Source organism: Seriola dumerili, unplaced genomic scaffold (assembly GCF_002260705.1).
Source record: "Seriola dumerili isolate Sdu_G_001 unplaced genomic scaffold, Sdu_1.0 BDQW01000097.1, whole genome shotgun sequence".
Lineage (NCBI taxonomy): Eukaryota > Metazoa > Chordata > Actinopteri > Carangiformes > Carangidae > Seriola > Seriola dumerili.
In genome coordinates this window covers 1,341,508-1,364,469 of record NW_019174352.1, presented here as the reverse complement: position 1 = coordinate 1,364,469, position 22,962 = coordinate 1,341,508, and the positions used below count along the sequence as shown (strand labels likewise).

At 42.2% G+C, this 22,962-nt stretch overlaps 1 protein-coding gene across 1 annotated transcript in view; it reads left to right on the top strand.

The window, feature by feature from the left end:
• The window catches only part of LOC111222474 (UPF0606 protein KIAA1549L-like), a 100,148-nt gene extending 79,544 nt beyond the window's left edge, over nt 1–20,604 (top strand). Inside the window, exons 15-25 of the mRNA XM_022746211.1 lie at nt 2,784–2,929; nt 8,684–8,808; nt 10,060–10,280; nt 12,011–12,143; nt 14,341–14,582; nt 14,803–14,968; nt 16,414–16,511; nt 18,741–18,886; nt 18,978–19,132; nt 19,225–19,288; nt 19,827–20,604. Of these exons, the coding sequence (XP_022601932.1) occupies nt 2,784–2,929; nt 8,684–8,808; nt 10,060–10,280; nt 12,011–12,143; nt 14,341–14,582; nt 14,803–14,968; nt 16,414–16,511; nt 18,741–18,886; nt 18,978–19,132; nt 19,225–19,254 (1,462 nt within the window). The 3' untranslated portion in view covers nt 19,255–19,288; nt 19,827–20,604. The remainder of the gene's footprint in view (nt 1–2,783; nt 2,930–8,683; nt 8,809–10,059; nt 10,281–12,010; nt 12,144–14,340; nt 14,583–14,802; nt 14,969–16,413; nt 16,512–18,740; nt 18,887–18,977; nt 19,133–19,224; nt 19,289–19,826) is intronic.
• Nucleotides 20,605–22,962: the final 2,358 nt, after the last annotated feature.

Sequence of the window (22,962 nt, the reverse complement as noted above, 5' to 3'; positions counted from 1 at the left end):
TGTGTCGCGAGTTTACCCATGATTCATAGCAGAAGTCGGTTTTGCTCTTCCTGTTGAGCACCAGCTGTCATGGTCGCTGTAAAAGAGGCACGAATGGACAAAAAACAGACCATGTTAGCATATTGATGTTTAGCAGGTTTACCGTGGTCACTGTTTTAGGTCAGCGTGATACCATGCTAAAATTAGCTAATTAGTATTAAACACAAATTATTTTTGCTGGAATTTTGTAACAAACCAAGTGATTCAACTGATTTTAAATTTTACCCTGATAATGATGAGGATGAGACCTTCCTCTGGGAATCCTACAGTGAATTTAAAGAGAAATACACAGTCATGATCAACAAGGAGCAGGGAGGTGGAACAGATGATCGAATGAGCCTGCACCTTCTTCATTATGCATGATGTAGACACAGGTGGTCCGACAATACTTCCAACTTCCTGCATCCAATGGACACGTAGACACGCTGCTAAACATAAATATTACTCTACATACAGAACATACAGTCCTGTTGTTGGATCTCTACTCATGAATTAAATAATACTAGAACAACATTTGAATTCATTACTAACATACTGATTTTTTAAATGATAATAATCACCCTCTGCAACGTCCTTAGATTACGAATTATCATGAATTATAAAATTTGGCTTTTCCATAATGTAATGTTCATTTTTTTCTGCTGAGGTTATTTTGTATTTTGATTGTATAAATCCTGTATTTTTGGTGTCTCCAAGAATATAAGAGAAGGAAGTGACGTGATCATCTTTTGTTTGTTGAAACACGAGGGAAACTTTGCCAGAAAGAGGAGCAGTTCCTTCAGCCACAGATTGTTTACTCGCCTGTCCTGACAGAGGAAGGACGGTTTCATAGGGAGCACATTTATGCTGCTCACTGCTTCCTCCAGAGAGCTGCAGTGTTTGAGGCACAAAGAAAAAAAGGAGATGAACATAACTTTCCCTCAGTGTGATTATTGATTCTGCTCCTTCCCTCGCCGGCCTTCCCGGACAGATTTACATGGAGCACACATCGTGTTCTTCCCTCCATCCCTTCCAGCTCTTTGCTTAATACCACATGCCTTTTATTGTTACTCTGCACAGTGTGTGTACGTGTGTGTGTGTGTGTGTGTGTGTGTGTGTGTGTGTGTGCGCGTGTGCATGCCTTCACACAGACAGCGTGTTAGCCTTGCCTGTGGCTCTTTACTGTCTAGTCTCACTGATCTGTGCATCTCACACCACCTGTAGACGGGCCTGTCACATTGTGTAGCCGCTGTAGCTCACACGCCTCCAGGCCGTTAGAGTGTTTGTGTGTGTCTTGTACATGGTTCAAATACCTGGTGTGTGTGTGGCAAGAACACACAAAGTCTTCATACATGTTTTTGCACGAATTCATTGATTCCTGTGGATGCTTGTGCACTTGTGCGTGCGTGTGTGTACACTGAGCTGTCTCCATTAAGGCCCTTGGCTGTTGAGCGACCTGCCCAACAAAATCAGGATTGTTGCTGCTTTACTTGTCCTTTACATTCGTCCTGTACTTCCCTCGATTTTCTGTGCTTTAACATAGCATGACTTTTGTGGGAGTCATTCTGTCCACTAATGAATAAATAGAATAAAGTGTGTGAATGCAAACCGTCCAAATGTTTTATCATTCCAGAGGCGTGTGGTTGGCCTGGTTAGCAGGTAATGTTAGCTTTTATGATGCTCATTCATTGCCTGCACATCAGGCGAGGAGCCAGAGGGGTGGCTAGGGGTGGCACAGGCCCCTTCTGAAATCTGATTGTTCCCCTTGGTGCCCCCTACAGAATCAGAGGGTGATAGATAGGTGCAGCCCCAGGGCCCCCTGGACCAGAACCTGCTCAGGTGACTGTTGACATTTCTTGGGAGTATCAGTCAAACGACTAAAAAGAAAAGAAAATCAAAACAGAGAGGAAAACAGCCTGAAAGAGGGAAAACAACTTTCAGTCTGGGTGTCTTGCTCCTGTGTAGGAGGGTGGGGGGTGTTTTACTTCTGTCCACAGCTGTAAGATATTTGGAGTTTCTAATAGCAGATATCTATTGAAAATACTTCCCATTAGGAGGAGCTGAGTGAATCACTGCGCTGCTCTACAATGAACTAAAATTTTACCCATTTGAAATAGTAAAGAAAAGTAAAAAAATCAATATGTGGCGAGCTGCCACAAATAAATCAATGTATGGAGAACGAGGACCAGCAGTGGAAATGATTTTAATTTGAACTTTTAGGGAGCGCTACCGCCTGAATACTCGTAGCATCTGGGGTCTGTGATCAACTTCCAGAGTCCCTGGCAGGACATGACAGCAGGGACGGACAGTTTATCGGACTGAAAGAAGAGCAGCGGAGCCACACACACTCCCCACCGCTAGAATAAAAACTAAGAATTGCAAATCAAAAATAAGAAACACAAAAAGACAGGCCGTCATGTTGGAGCTGTGATCCTGAATGTTAATCTCATTTTTTGAAAACTTAGATTGGTTATCAATTCCACATTTCTTTGAGGGTTTAGACGTATTTCCATTATTTGTATGTGGTTTTTATCCATTACATGTACATCCATTCACATACAGACCAGCAAGCAACATGTCTTCAGCTTTTTTAATCATTATTATTTCATTTATTTTGTTTAAAAGCTAAAATAAAGTTGATAGACAGTGCGTTTCCAGTATTAACTGTCAGATGATGCCCTGTTTGTGTACCCGCTGAGACTCACAGGCCCTCCCCTCCCTTCTCCTCTCTCCCTCACCTCCCTCTGTTGCCATGGCTACTACAGACGGTTGCCAAGTGAGGAGGACGGCTCGGTGTCGAGTAACGGCTCAGGGAAGCTGAACACCAGCAAGAGCTCGTCAGCCCGTAGGACAGCGACCGGCAGCAGTACGAAGAATGGCAAGGAGGAGCTGCATAAGAGGAGCGCCAACGGTGAGGAGGAGGAGGAGGAGGAGGAGGAGGGAGAGAGTGTTAGCGAGGAGAGATGGGGTTGAAAGAGCGAGAAAGAGACAAAAAAAAAAGACAGAATGAGGATGAGATTATCACACTGAGGAAACACACAGTCCGTCTTTGCAATAAAAAATGTTGATCACCAAAAAGTAAAACACTGACCTCACTAACTGCTGTGATATTTTGCCTGAAGGACAATTGATATGAGCTAATGAAGTGCACATGAACAAAAAAGAGTGAACACTCATACTCACACATACAGTCACTCAGCCTGCTGCTGCATCACATAACTGTCAGTGACGACATATATACTCACATCACACACTCTCTCACATGTCTCATTACTCACACGCTCGTGCACACACACAGTGGTTACTACAGTTAGCTGAGTCAAAGGAGAGTTTTTCTATTTCAGTTTTCAGGTGTTTTCAGTCGACTCGCCTCGTTCCCGGACGCAAAGCTGCAAAAAAAATAAAATAAATAAAAGATAAAAGCCAGCGGGTTCGCGGCGCATGTTCCTTCAGCATTGCGTCAAATTACTTTAGAGTAGAATCACAGAGGGAAGTGGGCGGAAAGAGTTGTGACACAATACTGTCATGTTAGGTGTTATTCAAATCCGTTCAACCCACAGCATATGGTTTGTGTATTAGAAAAATGACTCGTTAAACCGGCGACACTCAGGGATCCTCGTCCTGGGAGAAAAGATTCACAGAGATACGACGTGTAGCTATTAAAAACATATTAGCACCGTCATTTTAAATAAAGGGATTACTTTGTTTCCCCTCATCTTTATATCGAGGTTGTGGGTATATAAGCAATTATCTCCATCTAGTCCATCCCAAGCATCTTAAACACAAACATAACAAAAACAAACAAACACTATTTTATCGTTGGTTATAGTCTGGGGAATCACTTTTTTAGTAAGACGCCCTTTATGAAAGCCCTTGTAGCTGTAATTACTGGCTTTATTAATGTTTCATCAGTCATTTACTTATTACTGATGCTTATCAACAAGAGAAACATTTGGGTTGCCAGATTGTGTGTGCCGGCCAGTGTTTATCCTCCTTCAGACACTTGCTTTGTCTTCCTAGCCAGCACACCCATTTATTAGGAAGACAAGAATGTTAGCAAGTCATTAATAATAGGTCACGAGGAAGAAGTCGTAAATTAAGAAACAGAGCTGATCAAGCAAAAAGCAATTTACAATATCTGGAAGCTCATCAGTTTGTCAGCTGAGAAAATATATCCACAGATGCACATCAGATTAAATGTCTTGTGTTGCCAGATGTTTTTTGTTTTTTTTCTTTGTAATGCATCTTCAAACATGTAGACATGTTCCAGAGCACACAGGTGTCGTCGTGCTAGTTTCTGAAACACAGCCGGCCTTTTTTCACGATAAACAATTGTGTATATGTCACAGTTGTAAAGTACAGGTGTGGATAATGAGATTTATGCTGCTTTCCCTTCACAGCTAGCCACCGACCTCGTGAAAAAATTGCCACAAACAAAAAGTGGTGACAGGTGTGGACGTGTACGAGCTTGATGCAGCTGTACAGACTGTTGTAACTCCCAAAACTCCGACTGAACTGTCAGACACTGAGCTGCATTGCGGCTAACGCAGGCGTCAGGTTTTAACAAAGAAGAAAGATGTTATCTCTGGTTCTACACTTTCCGTCGTGGGTCCAACTTGCAAAGAGTTCCCCACCGTGAAACTCTCTTTTAATGTTTGCACTCCCAGTGTTCCCGCTATTACTCAAAATTAATATGCGATTTATCAAAGCAGCACCTTGACAGCAAATGAATAACGTCTTGCATACATATTTTTGATAACATCAGTCTGCAATAACTGAGATATTTTAGGGAATCTTGGGATCTTCGCTTCGGTGTTTTGCTGCAAACCGTGGACAAAAAAGAGAAATATCCAGGACTGGACTGTACAGCACTGATTCTCACTTCGTAGCCTGTTGCTTGGATTACTGTCAGTTTACGCAGCTCTTTCTTCAGTGTCAAAGAGTCCTTTTCAGACCCAGGATAATAGTCTCCTCGTGCCTTTATCTACACTACCTGTTATCAGTGGTGTCAGTAACTGTACTGCATCTTCTTGCTCAACAGATTTAACAGACAGATCTTATTCCAGCTCTGCAGACTCACAGTTGGTTGCATAAACATTTCCCTGATCACTGATGACGCTGCAGCGTTGTTTCTGTTCAGTGACATTCTAGGACACTGAGATTTTCAATCTCTTGTGCATCAGCAAACCACTGTTCGCAGTAATTTGTGTGATTTATAGTGTTTATGCAAGCGAATGAATGAACACCCGGAGGAGGGGAGGAGAGGATGAGTAATTGTTTCATTTTCTCACTACTGTTCACAGAGAGCCGGAGATGGACAGAAGTCCTGTTTCCAGAAAGAGGAAAAAAAAAACAAATAAATAAAAAAGGAAGGAAGGAGAACAGACTGTACACTGGAGCTTTGTTGAAGAAAATGAAAGATTAATAAAAGTATAGATCCAAACAAGAAGCAAAGACAGAGAGGAAGAACGACTGCACACAAAATCAAATCAAATACAGTCAAACACAGTAGAGATTAAAGGATGAAAATAGTTCACTTCAGTTATTCAACAGGAGATGTTACGCACATGTTACCTATAGATACGGGGCAAAGATGCTTTTTCTCTTCTTCTCCTGCTCGTATTCGCTGCTCAGGTTGCTCTTTCGCTTTAATGTGATCCTCTCACAGTGATCTCATCGCCGGGTTACGGGAACACTTTGACATTTGAATACCCACATAGGAAAACCAAGATTCTTGCCAGTCTCATGTCCGTATGCTAAATATGGAGCTGGAAACACGAGCTGATTAGCCTAGCTTAGCATAAAGACTGGAAGCAGGGGGAAATAGCTGGTCTTACCTTATCCACATCTTGGAGACTGGTGACCAGCTCCATGGAGACATGAAAGTGATATCTTTTTTTATTTAGATTTTAATATACACCAGTATCTGCTATTAATGGAGAGCTGTGGGGCAAAAAGGTCACCAGCGTAACCAACGGCAACAGGCATCATGTTCTTTAACACCAGTATGGGAATGGGTGGAAATGAGCTCATATATAGTAGAGGTGTGTGTGTGTGTGTGTGTGTGTGTGTATGTGTGTGTGTGTGTGTGTGTGTGTGTGTGTGTGTGTGTGTGTGTGTGAGAGAGTGTTCAGGTAGTTCTTTGATACATTGTGGATGTCTTTAATCATAGCTTTGCTTCCACTGTGCTATCAGATCAACTTAATGATGTTCAGCTTTTATTTATGCTAACGAGACTGGTGCTGATGAAGGAGGCTGCTCTAATGTACGGAGGAAAAGAAAAAACATTTAACTGTGTGAAGGCGCTTTTTAATTTAGAGTTTCTCATTTCCCACCAATGTATTATTTGTAAGCTTTATTCAGGATCTATGTGGTGTATGTAGGTGATGATGGCACACTGTGATAAAAGACAACAGTTACATCTCATTAATTAGTCGCAGATGCTGCAGGAAAATCAGCAAATAAATAAGAATGGAAGATGTTGTGGTGTGTGAGGGATTAGTCTCCATTACTCACCTTCTTTAAGCTGAAGTACACAAGCCTGACAACAGCTCTGTTCAGGGTGTAGAGAAGGTTACACATTACAGATTTATTTTTTTATTCCATGTACTTCTTTACAGTTTTAGATCATTTATAGCAATTCATCTTTAACAGTGTGCCATGCAGAGAAATGGGTGAATGTGAGTGAAAGGAGGATGACAAGCAGCAAAGGTCGTCGGTGGTAGATATCAAACTGGAGCTCTATATTTTTTTTATACAGCTAAAGGTCAGTGACACTGGTGTTTCTGTAATCTGCAAGATTCAAATGCAAAGTGTTTGTATATGTTATACATAGCACTTTACGAACCTTTACTCATCCTCACAGCCACATCACTACAAAACTCATCGTCACACTCGTAGAGCAGTAAGTAGATCACAGCAAAACATAAAGCAGTAAACAGTCACAGTCAACAAGCAGATTGTAAAATGAGTCACAATGTTTATCTTCCCATGTACAGAAAACACCTGCCCTTAGTAACAGTGGTTATTTTAGTCCTGTAATGCAAACGCGTATATTGTAAAAACCAATTACAAAATATAATCTGATTTAAAAACGCCACTCAGTCATCTCAGGAAAACACTGTTCGTGTTTAAGGCCAGTGTTCGACATCTGTTGTGATCTTTTTCACGGCGGCAGCGAGCGTTCAGAGCTCGCGTTATCTACACGTGCACGTCGTGGTTTCCAATCTGGTTCACAGCCCTGTGCCGCTCGTGACGCCGCCTGTCCTGACCTTAACTGTCACACTGTGATGGGCGGCGCAGGAGCAGCAGCAGCAACGAATAAAGCAGGCTGAGCTCCAGCACAGGATGAATGGTGACAGTGTGGATTCGGAGCTGAGTTAATGGCAGACTGTTGTAGCCCTACAATGAAGCAGTCTGCCATATGATGTCAGTCAGGCAGTGAGTCACAGTGGAGCCAGTGCAACACAACACTGTCCATCTGCTGCTCCGTGCAATAACACACACGCAGAGATACAGAAAGCTGCATGTAAGAGCAGCAGAGGAGGCGCCGCATACAGCTGATGTTTTCTCTTCAGGGGAAGCAACTGAACATTGCACAGAGTTGTGTTTTTTGTTTTGTTTTTTTTTTCAAATCCTGATTAATGGCACTTTCTAATGTATTATTGCTCTAACCTAAATTTTTAGAGTTGCCATGACAACTAGTAAACCTTACAGTAGAGACAAAATAAGGCAGATCTTATTATTCTGGAGTGTATCGCAGCATGGTAAGGCCAAAGGAAGCATGAATCATACACACACCTAATAAACTGTAGGTGTCGCTGTTAATATCTGAAGAGTTTGTTTCTTATTCGTTTGCTCTCTTTTCTGCACATTTATCATTTAACAGGCCCGATAGTTAAAGTTATCATACTTTATTCAATACCTTACTTCAAAAACACTAACATGTTAGCTAACAGCTACGTCAGCTATCAATAAACTCAATTTAAATCTCAATTTCCAGCAAAACAAAGATTTAGCAACTGTATTCTGCTCGCAGCTTACTTCTCTTGTATGTGTTAAAACAAAATACTAAAATGATACCACTCTCATAGCTGTCTGTTTATATAGAACTACAGCCAGCTTAGCTTAGCATAAAGACAGAAAACAGCTTGCCTGGCTCTGCACATAACCACCATGTAAATCCATGACTTGTTGTTCTTACACTTCAGTTTTTGCACAGATTAATCCGATGAGATATAATCTGTGTGAGCTCTCTCAGTGAGCTTCAGAGGTGTTGGTAGATGGATGTTGTTAGCTTCGGACAGAGCCAGGCTCGTTGACTCCTGTTTACAGCCTTTGTGCTAAGCTAACTGTAGCTTCATGTTTACTGTACAGTGAGAGAGGTATCGATCCTCTTGTTTAACTCTCTAATCAGCTGGCATATTTCACAAAGAAGGCTCCCAACCAGAGGACAGTGCTCTCATTATAGGGGCCAAAATGCTAATGATTGGCTAAATTTGCGAGTTTGACAATCATACCCAGAGGACTGAACAACATTGCCATGTAAATGATGTGGTTATTGGTAGAATTTGTGATTCAGTTCCTATTAATGCAACATCACAGCCTCCTGGAAGGACTGTCGGTGTTTGCTCATTACTGACCTGATCTGTCTTCCTCTTCTCAGACCCGTACGAGGACCATTCAGGCTCTCTGCGTCTCATCACCATTAAACCCATGACAGCCCAGCCAACCTACTCCTACCCCTCCTCCTCCTCCCACAGCCAAGACTCTGTGGTCCTCAACGGGGAGGTGAGTCTGCACACACACACACACACACACACACACACACACACACACACACACACATCCTGTATGTATACATAGTGTACACACACCTTCAAGGCTTTATCGCACTCAGCTTTGAGGAGAGTCTGCAGTGTTGACAGCACAGGGGAAGAGCGAAAACTAGAACATCATCATCGTGACGCAGTAACATATAGCGTGGAGGCATTTGGTCATCGCATAGTGTGGCAGATATTTTTCTGTCATATTTCCTTGATTCATGTTTATATTTGGAAACCGCTGACGCTTTACATCAGTGAGTCCAAACAGGGCGAACCTCTGCAGCTGCCAGGGAAAGGTGGTGTTGTACCTGAATTAGTTAAATAAATTGTAATTATGATTAAATCTAAATATGTAAAAAAAATATATATATATCCACTTATTGGATCAGCTGTAACACCTGAGAATGCATGACTAGTCAGCAAGGCATCAGGGAAGTCTAAACAGATTAGAAATGGATAAATAATTATAACAGTTCTGCAAGGATGGACAGTGGGTCCAGGTGGGCGGGGCTTCGGGCATTGCTGAGGGCAGTGACTGCTTTGTTGTGACATCACAAAGTTCCAGAAGTTCTGACAGCCTGTTTTAAGGCTCAGTTTCTGAATACAGGCTGTGAGTATTTCTCTGTGGACTGAGGCTTTGATACTTTCACAGTGTTAATAAAGAACCTAGACCTGATCTATAATCAAAGAAGACATGGAAATCTCACTTCATACGATACGGGACCTTTAAAATAGATAGCAGAAAGTGGGATTAGTAGTATTAATTCAAACCGGGACACATTGCAGTGATACAGAATTTAGCTGTTGTTGCTACAGTCACTGTGCCTTTTCATCCCCTTCCTCCTTTTTCCACCTCAACCCCTCTTCCCCTCTCTGGCAGCTGACGATAAATTATCCCTCAATCTATTAACATAAGACCAGAAAATCCCCTCCGGGGCTCTCTGGTTTTCCAGTTCATCTGCAACTGACAGGTTTACATTAGCAGAAAATATCATATTTAGGCCGTGACACGCTCTCTGATTATTGGGCTGCAGGGGATGTTTGTTAAAACACATCACTCTGTCTTAGCAACAGAGAAAAAGGATGGAGAAAAAGTTTTCAAAAATTAAGCAGTTCATCATACAAAATTAAAACATCACTCAGGTGGTTGCCCCTCAGCATGTGGAGCCTGATGATTTGATTATTTGAATTCAATACTTGAATTTATTGTTTGCAGGCAAACCATGGTGGGCTGAAGCAGAAGTCGGACATCGAGCACTACAGGAACAAACTGCGTCAGAAGGCCCGGAGAAAGGGCTACGGAGAGTTCTCGCTGTCTGAGACCGGTAGCCACGGTTACAGTCACCGTGACACCAGGCATAGTCGGCATGACAATGGGGTCAAGGAGCCAATGACCGCAGAGGAGAAGAGGGCCTCCTTTGCAGGATGTCATAAGAGGTATGGGAGCAGGCGATGTCGGGGTTTCCAAAGACACCGTGTGAAATGATTTAATTTGAATGATTAAATGCATGACATCATCGAAAATATAAGGAGATCTGGCTCTTTCCGTCCGCATTCAAAAGAATTAGAAGAATCAACCACAAAAAGTATACAGTATTCAAACAGTGGCTGCCATGGGACAAAATCTCACCGAGTGTGTGCCGGCACTCTCGTGAAAATGTTTGACAGTCCCAAAATTAAAGGATTAGAGTTTAGTATCAAAGTCTGGATCTATTTCATTATTGAAGCCTGTGAAATTAGTTTTTGTTCCATTTTATTTCACCATTATTCAAGGAGTAAAGTAAGTGCTTTACAGCTGACTGGTCTTATTTGTCAGAATGAATCTTACTTTTATGAATGTATGAATTTTTTGTTGAATCCATTACAATTAAGTGCTAAATAAACTGTATTTATTTCACCACAGATTAATATTGTATCTACTGTCGATCTGTAGCTGGAGAGCATAGTTGCTAAGCAACGCTTAAGGAGTGAGTGAATAGTGAAGGATGATTTTTGATCAGCACATTAATATTTTACAGTTCATACAGACAAGTGCCTGTTTTGCTTCTCTCTGTCAAAAACTGATTTATCACATTCAACCTTTACACAGTTCATGAATCCTTTTATCTGCTGTTCAGGCAGAGAAAAGCACGTATTTACCTTTTCACTAACCTCAACTCTAACCCTTTAAGCAGCTGTAAAAAATCTGTCTCTGGCTCTGATGGAAACCTCAACATTTTCCTTATTTGCCTAAATTAAATTCTGCTTTAATTCACTGTCCATTTAATGTCCATGTCTGTTCTTCTCATGAACACGGTATATCACTAACGCCTTGAGGGCACTTCTTCAAATTTAGCACAAACATTCATTTGGACTCCAGGATGAACTGATTAGAATTTGCTGGTCAAAGGTCAAAGGTCAAGGTCACTGGGACCTCACAAAACACGTTTTTGGCCATAACACATAGATTCACACACTAATTTTGACATATTTTAACACACATTTGAAGGATAAAATGATGTGATGACAATTTATATCCAAATGGTCAAAGGTCAATTTCACTGTGACATCATACTGTTCTGCAAAAACACTTTTATTCGATGCTGTAACTCAGGAAGTGGAGATTGTGACAGTATTTCCTGCGTCTTGGCTGGTTGGCGGAGGCATACGGTGATTCTAGTTATTCTGCATTCAGTTCCTGTTGTAGATGAAATGTACTGTAGGACAGACATAATCAGCTTATAGATAATAGATAATCAGAAAGTCATGCTTGTAAATTTTGATTTATGAGCATTGAATATGGTCACAATGACAATTATATTAATCAGGTCAAATTCCTACAATACTGAGGGAATCCAAACTCGTTTCCCAAAGTGAATGTGAGATATGATCAGTGATAAATCGTGATAGTTTACTCCACAGTTGTTTATTATTCACGTAACAGATGAATCATAAGAAATATTATTGACCTACATGAGTGTCTAAAAAGCTTCTTTTTCACACCTTTCTCCTCACCTGCCTAAAGAAATTAAATGTAGAAATACAGGAATTGGCCTTTAAACATTTCACCATGTGCAGCTTTTATTTGTTACATATAATCTCCCCCAAATTCCCCCATCAGTAGCACATCCGGCCCTGAGCCTTAGCTACAGTGGTAAGATAGTTTTTTTCTTACACCTGTCCTCCAGGTACTCCCACCCACGGGAGCCGACCTACTGGAGCAGACAGTCTCTGAGCAGCCCGAGCCCAGTGGAGACGGAGATGGACCTGCTGGTGCTGAGAGAGAGATCCAGACGGGGCATCCGTAACAACGGCTACGACGTGAGTAAAGGCAGAGCTTACGGACCTTCAGTGTTCTTCACTTCAGCGTTTTAAAAACACTCAGCCAGAAATAATGCCAGAAGAGAACAGTGGAAAATGTCAGGTTCAGGAAAAAGGCCAGAGAGATGAAATTCAGATGAGGTTTGAAAATGTCAGTGATTTAAAGAAAATACCTGTAGTTTTAACTTGGACCAAGGATCTGTGAGTAGAGGATGTGAGGGATTCACTGCTACAGAAGTCCAGAAAAATACCTGCAAAGCTTTGAAGAATTGGAGTCTGTAACAAACCGTAAGCTCAGGTCCAACCTCTGACCAGGTGAGTCACACCGGGAGATGATGAAACCCTTGGTTGAATCCTTCCTCTTCCAAATGGGTTCACATGGTGGTTGTGGCGAAGGAAAGCTCTGCCACTTTGTCAAACTAATAAAATAATCTGCAGAGAGAATTTATAACTTTAATCCTTTCTTTCCCTCCTTTACTCTAGCTCTGACGCTCTGAGCTCGCACCCAGAGGATTAACAAATTACCTTTCAAACTATAAACCTACACCAAATAGAAAGATAAAGACATAGGGAAGGTAAGAAGGAGAAGGAGGGAAATGACAAAACGATTAGAGAAAGAGCGATTCCTTCATTTTAGAGACATGCGAAAGATGGAGAAAGGAGGAAGCAAGAGGGGGAGAGAGCAGGAGATAAAATGGAGACAGAGTGAGTGAACTGTCTTAACGCTGCCTCTCTGCTGCACCGCAGTAACAGCAGCAGCAGCAGCAGCAGCAGCAGCGGTGCTACCTAGTTGAATGTCAATGACTCTGAATATGATTATAGCCTATTCATGGATTCAGATGGGAGGCTCGATAGCAGTTAATAGCTTTGGATGCGCCAAACTCTTTGAAATGGCACAAGGAGAACAGAGTGTGTTTGTGTGTGAGCATGTATTCATGTGTATGTGTGCAGCAGGTATATCTTATCAGTTTGGTTTTCATGCTGTAACTAACCTGCTTTATTCTGCGTCTATGTTTGGGGCTTTTGGTTTTGGGCTGTAGTTGATTTGCTTCATGCTTGTGTGTGTGTGTGTGAGTGTGTGTGTGTGTGAGTGTTGCAGTGTGTAGTAATGCTGGGTAATAATTTCAAAATAATTTATCAATTTTGAGTGGAATCCTGTTGTGATGATATGATCAGATTTCATTATCTTATTAAACTGTTCAGAGCAAATTTTAATTAAACTGACAAAATGAGTTATTGATGTTTTTTGATGTCTGATTAAATTAATAATTGTTCATTATTTTCAATGTGATTTTGCATAAATTTTGCATATAATATAATATCTACCAATACTGGGAAATGTTCTGAAAATATCCAGCCCTGAACTTGTGGGTGTGTTACATCTTACATGTGTCTTATAGAGCAGTGATTCCCAGCTACAGGTACAGTACTGGCACCACAGGGGGCAGTAACCCAGTCACAAGTAAAGACAGATTTATTCATATATTTGGGCTTTGGACGAAAGTAAAACCACAAGTGGTGTAACAAATGTGAGAGGTGTGAGTCTGATCCGATGTTTATTGTCATGATGACAAATAAACGAGCAGCGTCGACAGGCTGAGTGCACACAGCACGCCTCCCCAACAACCTCTGCTGTAACGCATGAACCCCGCACTAAAAGTGTCTGAAAGATGGTTAACAAGCAGAGCAGAGAAGCCCAGATGTAAACTGCATGAATGTATGAATGTGCGTTCTGTGTGTGGTGGGTGAAGTCGTACAACTGAGAACTTGACCAAACCTGTTGTCGTAACTTCTATATAATTAATACTGTCCAGCTAAATCCATTTGAAACATTAAAAACAGAGAAGGTGGAATCAGCGTTATTAAAGGAGAAACATTTCATTGACTTTTTAAACCCAAAAAATGAATACAAATAAATACGTGTCTTTGTAACTCGTGTACTGATGGAGTCACGTTGCAGGAGAAACTAATTGTTGATGTTTGATTCCCTCACTTAACCAGACGTTCGTACAGTAGGCGCTCAGAGATTGTGACTTGATCTTTCAGGAACGAACACGTACGACTCTGGTGTTGATTTCCTCAACACTTACATGGACAGGCTGTTGAATGCACTCCTGCCCTGTTGACTGAGTGTGTGCGCTCTCTCTCTCTCTCTCTCTCTCTCTCTCTCTCTCTCTCTCTCTCTCTCTCCCTACAGGGTGAACCAGAACCGTTCGAGGAGACCAACGTGGACCGTCTGATGAGCTCTCTGGGTTACGGAGGTGGATCCACTGGCACCGGGAACGGCAGCTTGGGGGTGAAAGCTCACCGCGGCTCTGACTCCTCCACACTCAGCTCTCAGCCGTCCATTGATGAGGTCCGCACGCAGATGCATATGTTGCTAGGCAACGCCTTCAGTCTGGCACCTCCGGACCACGACCCGCCTTCCCCTCCAACCAAGTAAAACCGAGTTTTTTTCCCGAGATGATTTATTTCTTAGCACATCTGCATGATTTACAGTATTGTGTAGGAAAGGAAAGAGAGAGGTGCCGTGACATCTCAGCGTGAGCTCGGTGGAAGTGAGCGCAGCCCACTCCCAAGCTGTTCTCCACAGAGTGCAGGAGATTTATCTGAACATCTCTGCTTCTTTTGTGTTCACTTTCCTGTCTCTTCCCAGCAGCCACCACCATCACCACCACCATGCCCACAGCGCTTACAACCCCTCCCACACCAGCCACTACAGTGACGGGGTGACCAGCGCCCCGGGCACCATGAACCATCCCTGTGGAGGCAGGCAGAGGAGCGCAGGCTATGAGGACATGCACCAGTGCAGTCTGCCCAAACCGGTAATTACCAGGAGGAGGTTAAAGGCTAAACAGGCAAATAAAAAAAACTTGCCTGTAGCGGCATCGAACTATCCAGATAGTTTTAGTTTTATTTGTCCGCGGGTTGAGAAATCTGTGTCTTGTCTATCCGCCTCCACTTCAGCACAGTGGAGGACAATGGGATTTGATACGTGGCGCTCACAGCAATGGAAAAATTACATGTACAATATTCTGCAGCCACGTTTTTCCATTAAAAACGATTCACAGCAAATGACCTTGGAGAGAAACATACAGACGCATGAGTGAATCAATCACTTAAAATTGCATTAATTGATTTTTTTTTTTTCCCCATCGAATTGTAAGCACGTCACTGACATATTACCACCTTATAAAGTTGCTATGGCCACAAAGACTGTCAGAATATAGTTGAAACAGAGTAACATTAACATTCACTGGGACGTCTGTTTCCACCTGATAAAATGGAAGTTCAGTATTCAGTCTCATTTTCTCTCTCAACTCCTGAGGGAAATAATTTGGCTCTTCAGCTGCTTCTCTATTTACACCAGCTAGTCTCTAACTTTGTCAGCCATTAGGTTCTGGGCAGGAAGCACACCGTGGGTTTTTAAAGCTTTTTGGCTGAAAACAGCTTCTGCTGCTGCCGCTGCCGCTGCCGCCGCCGCCGCTGCTGCTGCTGCTGCTGCTGCCGTTGCTGCCGCTGCCGCCGCTGCTGCCGCTGCTGCCGCTGCTGCTGCTGCTGCTGCTGCTGCTGCTGGAAACATTGCGGCTTAGAGCAGTGAGAGCGAACCAAACAATAAAGCTGCTGGCCATAAAAACCAAAACAATGAGCTGAAAGGCACTAAAACACACCGGATAATGATTCTGTGTGGATTCACCTCTCACCGGCACCTTTTACTCTGCGTTGTCGTCATATAATCCGCTGCTAGTAAAAACCACGCAGAGAAAGTTAAAGGCTTCCTGATAGAGCTGATAAAGTAGTTAAGCCTCTTGGGGTCAAGGTCATTATACATATAGATATATATATATACATATGTAGGTTTTTATACAGACTTTTACACTCATCATTTGTAGAGAGGGTCATGCAAGTTGCATTCTCAAGAAATTAAATTGTTCCTTTAAAATATTTGCACAGAGAGTTTGGACACTGAGAAGAGCTGCTGTCACTCCTGTCAGTGTGTGTGGCCAACAGCTGATCAGCGAGGGAGAAGCTTTACAGAGATTAAAGAGAGACTGTGGACTGAACACACAGAACATCAGTAAATAAAGTTGCCTTGTGCGGCTTGAATTTGAATGTCCATTAGTTCCTCCTCTAATCAGACTGGTTTATTGTTCCTCCAGCTTGTGTTTTGGCTTTGGTTTAAGGTTTTGTTTGGTTGTTTTGTACTCGCTCTGTTGAGTCCAGATGCTTGTCAGACACCAGTTCTAAATTATATTTGTGGTTCCTGCAGGGTTTCCGGTTCACTCAGCTTCCTGATATGGGCATTGGTTCACCCCCGCCACTGATCCCCTCTAGACCAGGACCGCCACCTGGGACCTCACTACGACGGTACCGCCCACACTCACACAAATATAGCCAGATACACACACACACACAAACAGACGCTCGACTGAGAGGATATCTCAAAAAAATAACAAGGAACACCATGTGCCCTCGGCAAACGGCGAGATATAGACTTAAGCAAATGTTCTAACATCCACGGCGCTGAGAGTGTGGAGATCAAATCTAAAGAAAATGTTCACGTATGGGATTTTAAAGTGTTCCAGGGTGACTCCTCGGCCAATCAAAATGCAGCGGGAGGCTGCACGGTGGAATACATTGTGGAGGGGAGAAAAAAAAAGGCATCAGGATATCAATCGTCGTTGTTCGAACTGACTGCCCTCCACATCCACTCTCTGCCTGCACCTCTCTCTCTCTCTCTCTCTCTCTCTCTCTCTCTCTCTCTCTCTCAGGCCCATATGTTCGTCAGCATCGTTTGAAGCAAGCAGCTTCTTCATTTAAATGCTGTTGCTGTGTGCACCGTGTTGCTGGGCACTTTAGCACTGCAGAGAGTGATTGACTGTTCTGCTGCTTTTTTTTGGGAGTGGGGGGGAGTGGGGGGGTGTTGCACGGAGGAGCATGTTCGCCATCTAGTGGATAAACTGGGAAACTAACACACGCTCCAGCTGTGATGTGCTGCAGACTGACAGGAACAAACTGTCAGAAACGCTCCAACTCATCTGATCTAATAAGAATATAATGTAGATATTTAGAATTTTAATTAGATTTAATAAGGATTTTGACAGAGACAGCTATGCTGGTTTTATAATTCTCTAATTATTGCTAATTTCATTTTGAATCAGAACTATGTGAGTGTGACCATTATTCTTGGTTTAAAACCAGAACTTAAATGTTTTAGTGGTTAATCACTCAGCCTGTCATAGATCAGCTCCTCTGTGCCCTCAGGGAACCGGAGTGCAGCATGTTAATTCCTCTTTAGTATGCACTGTGAGGCATCAGTGTGCACAGTGCATTACGGTCCTAATCTCTGGCAATGACATCATCTGTCCGCCGGTCTTTTACTGTAATTAACATGTACAGTAGCCAGGGCTGCTACAGAGGAGAGGAGGATACTGCAACGTAGAAGAAGTGGAAACACAATGGAAACACTGAAAATGGAAAATGGTGGTCTGCACGGGCGACATGACGAGGCTCTGGGACACAGAGATAGCTAGAATCACAAGTTCAATCACTGAAAAGTCTTGAAATTATAACCAGACGTGTAAAGAAAGGCCTCAAAGTGATTTAATTATTGAGATGTCTCATATTGTATTCATAGTTTCAGCTATTCACTTGTATTTCTTGTCTTTTTGTTTCACAACATGAAGGTTTTAAGGCCGCGTCTGTACCGTCAGGAGTAAAACTGTGATGGGAAAATACTGAATCATTTATTTATTTTCCTTAGTTGAACAATAAAGGACAGACAAATGTCTCCTAAATATTCTTTCTTTCATGACAGCAGATTAAAAGAAAGTGATATGTTGACGTCAGCACGTTAGAGTAAGTGTGTGTTCTGCCTTGACCAGGCTATTGCTAACCACTGCTAACATACCAGCTGACACTCAACTGACCCGTGTGACTGTGTTCAGCTGCTTTCAATACTGATTCATCAACCGACACTTCAGCTGCTCCTGTGGCTCAGACAGACTCATACTCCAGCTGCTTTCATCCCGCACTCTTCCGCTGACAGTTCACCTACTTTCAGCTCTTAATCTAGTTCTGCTAATTTCAGTGCTTTTGCATATGAACTGGCAGTTTAATTGCTTAGCGCTTCCTCTAGTTAAACTTTTTTTTTTTCAGTGCTTCACCTGCAAGTGACTCTTTCACTGCTTCCCAATATATGATATCACGATCTTTTCAACACACAATCACAATCCCCAATTTTGAAATCTGTTTTTTCGAGACTATCCAGACTTGTTTTTCCAAGTACGTCACGCAAGTCGAGTAGGTTCTGTTGGTTAATGAACGTAATCTGTGTCATAAGGGTGGATCGAGTACAGCTGGTACGATCAGCCATGTTATAAAATCATCAGATCGCCCACCAAACAAACTATAAAGATTCTGTTGACATTTTCACTCCCACTTCTTTAAGTGTAAGCAGGCAGACTTCATTTTCTTCAGTAATCGTAGCCTCTTCTGCTGATTTCAATTTTTTAGATTCATCCAAGTGATGTTGATCAGTAGTTTGTTGATGACAGTATAACAGGTTTAACATCTGTTCCTTCTTTCCATCAACAGCTCCACCCCTGATGTTAGTCTGAAGCCTCGTGTGTCAGAGGCCTCAGACCTCCAGGCCCAGCAGCACAACGGCGCCCCCTACCTGCCGCTGTCCAGGACCCCCTTCCCTGCTGTTACTGTCGACCAGTCTATTACCACCTACTCAGGTGAGACTCAGCTGTTAGGAAGTCGAAATGGAGACAGAGCTATGATACGTTCAGTTCATTAATTGACTGAATCCGTCTTTGCATCTCACAGGAAACCCAATAACAGCAGTCTACGCTATATCGTCCAACCGCCCGGGTTACTCAGACTACTTTGTCATGTCGCCGCCGTCCTCGTACCGTAGCCCGTCCTGGATGTCCTACCCACCCGAGCCAGAAGACCTGCCGAGGCAGTGGAACGACACGCCGGTGAGACACATACTGTCCAGACTGAGCGGCAGACACATTCTGCTAAGAGTATTTTTCCAGTGTGTGAAGCAGCTCTTCTCTTCTCCCTGCAGAACTCACGTCACCTTGAAACCATCTGCTGAAATCATCAACCTGTGACACTCGAGTGGAAACTCGGTGGGTCAGCTCATCTCACCGCTGCTGTTTGATACGCTGTCGTGTTTGTTTAGTGATGATGGGATTTTCTGTAACTTGTCGGTTTATTAGGTTGAAGTGTAACTTATGTTTACACCCAAAGATACGCTGGTACCTGTAGAGAAACAACTTTAAACTGTAAGATTCACATGTAAAAGCATGATGTCTCTGCAGCAATGAATCTTCTCTCCGACTGAAACAAATCACCGTCACCTCCCAGTGGTGATAATCTCCACGCTAATGAGCTTGCTAACAGTCAGTTAGCTAACTCATTAGCTGGTTATCTTAGCTCAGTCACTAATGGGAATGTAAGCTCACACAGACATATCCGCACCATTGACTCCTGTCTGATAACTGTCTGCAAACCACTGCTCTTTTACTTAGGTTAAATAAAAATGGATGGTGCAACACATATAATACATAAATGGATGCAACAGAAATACTAACAGACGGAAGCTGCTGAGGGAAAAATGAACGTGAATGTGTAACGTGACGGCAGCTCTGTCTGTTTTTCCTGCAGGTGTCTCTTTGGGTAGAGGACCTCCTTCTCACAGAAGACCCTCTGGAGCTTTATCACCACCCCCTCCCTCCATCACCGGTGGATCCCCTCTGCCCCCACGTTATCTCCAGCTGTCCCCTCGCTCCACTGGTCTGGCCTCCATCTATCCACTCTCAGCCCATTTCATCTGCAGCTCAAAGCATTTCTCATCCCTCAGAACTCCTCTGCCCTGTAAGCCCTCTCACCTGGTCAAAGCTCCACTTCAATGTCCTTACCAATGCAAATGCTCAGCCATAAATCTCTCTCTCTTTCTGTCTCGCTCTATTCTTTCTGCTCCCTGAGCCCCCGGGCCTCACCGGCCCTCACCGGCCCCTCTGGGCCCCTAGTCACTATCTCTATGTAGACTGCCTCTTCTGTAGTGACCACCACTGTACAGCCAGAGGCCCCCCATCACGCTGCTGAACTGAACTAAGCGGGAAATGAGAGCTGCGTGAAGCTGTACTGTGCTTCCCTGCCTAAACAACACACACGCACATTTGTGTGTGTGTGTGTGTGTGTGTGTGTGTGCGCGCGCGCGCGCGCAGTGCGGGCGAACAGGGTGAGTACAGTACAGCGTGACATGCAGTGCAGTGTGACGAGTTCTCTGCCCCAGCAATCATCGTACAGTAACAGCCATCTGCCCGGCACACGATGGCACTTGGCGCTGCGTTATCAGTACAGTAGTGCCCCGGCCGCGGCCAGTAGTCTACTCCTGTGAACTGGACTGGACTGGACCTTCCTGGACTTGCCCCATAAGTCCACTCTGAAGCCAGGAATGCTGGACTGACTTAAAACTGTGCTTTTCTTTTTCTTTTTTTTCTTTTTTTCTTTTTTTTTTTTGATGAATCCAAATTCCTATGTAAACCTTCTACAGCTGGTTAATATGTGTATTTTAAACTTAAGTGAAAAAAAAAAAAAAATCTAAGGAAAAAGGAAAAAAAAAAAATCTTGTCTTGAGCTGTCTCAATTTCAGTTTTTGGATATTTGTGTGGTTTTGTCTTTTACTTTTGTGCATTGATTATTATCAATGGATTACTGTACAAAAAAAGATGTAGTGAGTGTTTCTCTTTCACTCACCTTATTTCAAGGCAAAAAAAAAATTATAATTACATTCTTTGAAGCAGAGAAAATGGCGGCTTAGTTGTCTGTGGTTATGATGGCATTTCTGTACTTTTAAAAAAGAATTACTTCATTTACCTTTTTCCTTCATCAGATTCAGTAATGAAAACAAGAATTAGTCACAATGTTCTGTCGATCATCTGATTATGAAGTTTTGTCTGCTAACCATTAGACGGACCTGGGTCAAAAACACACGCTGAAATCCCGCTCACATGCAGTTCTGTGACTTGTAGCTTTGCAGTCGCTGCAGAGGTTTGACGGATTTTAGCGCCTTGGGATTAAAGAAAAAAACATTCACATATACGATGAGTTGGATTAGAGGTGATTTCAATTGTTGTTTGACTCGGGTCTGTTGCAATTATGTGAACACACCAGTATTCTTAGAAAAAACACTTCTTTTACTTGAAAGGTGTCTACTGTATAAGGAACTTTGACTTTTGGTTATTTTGGTCTTGATGGCGAGGGATGAATATGTGGTCGCTGGAATATGGTATAGTACTGTTCAAGAGATTTGCAGGGCTTGGATGAGCCGTGTATGTAACAATTAAATGTATTACTGTATATAGCAGATGATTTAACAAAGAGATTTATGCAAGTAGTGTGGGAGGGAAACTTTGCTTGACGTTGTTCGGATGCCATTTTTCTTCCTTTTTTTGGTTTCTCAGCGTTTACGATGAAGGACTGTTTTTGAAACTTTCTGAAGGATGCACACATTTCAGTATCATCTGGATCATCGTGGTTCATAGTGTTGCTAACACAGAACTTAAAATATTACAGGAAACATATTACAAAAAGGAACAGATGGAGAGTTTAGAGCGACATGTAGAGCAGATCTAACCCTGCATTTACAGTATTCTTTATGTTTAAACCTAATATAGTCTTATAGTCTAAACGATGTAAATTTTAGTACAAAGAATGTCACAGTCTAAATTATATTTACCCTCATTTTTTCTGAGGACAACTGGAAATCTATGAGCACACTGTACGTTAGGCTTCTCATCGTGTAGATGGTACCAAAGGAGATTATAGCCATATATTAACTTCACCAAGTGGACGAAAAAACAGCGAAGATAAACAGTGTTGTATCAAAAGTGGCAAATGATACCAAATGAGAGTATATTAGATAGGGACTGATGAGGCAGAACGGATAGATAGTATAGATAGAAATGTAAAGATAGTAAGTGTAGTTTGAAATGAAATGAGCACTTTTGTAAAGAGGCCAAACCATGACAGAAAAAAAGCAAAATCAATGCAAAAATGCTGTTGTATAGCATGAAATATTCTGATTCTATAGATGTATAAAACATACAAAAGTGCAAAGCTGTACGGGCATAATCAGAGGAAAAAACGTTTTTAAATATCCAGCTTATTTATGACACCCTTTTTTTTTGGACCCATAGACAGGCCTGCACACCAAGGATGTGTGCACAGTATTAAATTAGGGAATCTGAAGCGTCTAACGACTTGAGGGGTAATGTGCATTATACAATAACACAAAAGTTACACATAGGGAAGTTTTAAAGACAGATTTTTTTTAGAGTCAAAACTCTTAAATTTGACTGTTTTAGGAGAAAAACATAAACACACCAGCTTTGAAACAAATAAATAAATATATAGGAAGAGAAAATTTACAGAAAATATATTTTAACAATGGAAGAAATATAGGAAATGTGAGAACGAATCTTTTCAGACTATTTTGTTGGCTTGGTCAAAAATTTCTTAGGGGGGACAGTATTTCTAAAATCCCATCTAAGGTCTTGTCTCTATATGTATGGCTTCAAATGCAAATTCAAAAGGGAATATCAACTTATAAAATATACCTAGATACATTTAAAAATGCAAATACATCATTTAATATTGTTTAATAACGTGTAAAATGACGCCTGTATCTAGAAAGTAGCACAGGTAAGAAATCGTCCTCTTCCAGTTTGTTTAGGATTCCTCTCTTTTCTGAATCTAGGTCTGCACATGATAAATATTAGATGTGGATATTTAGGGA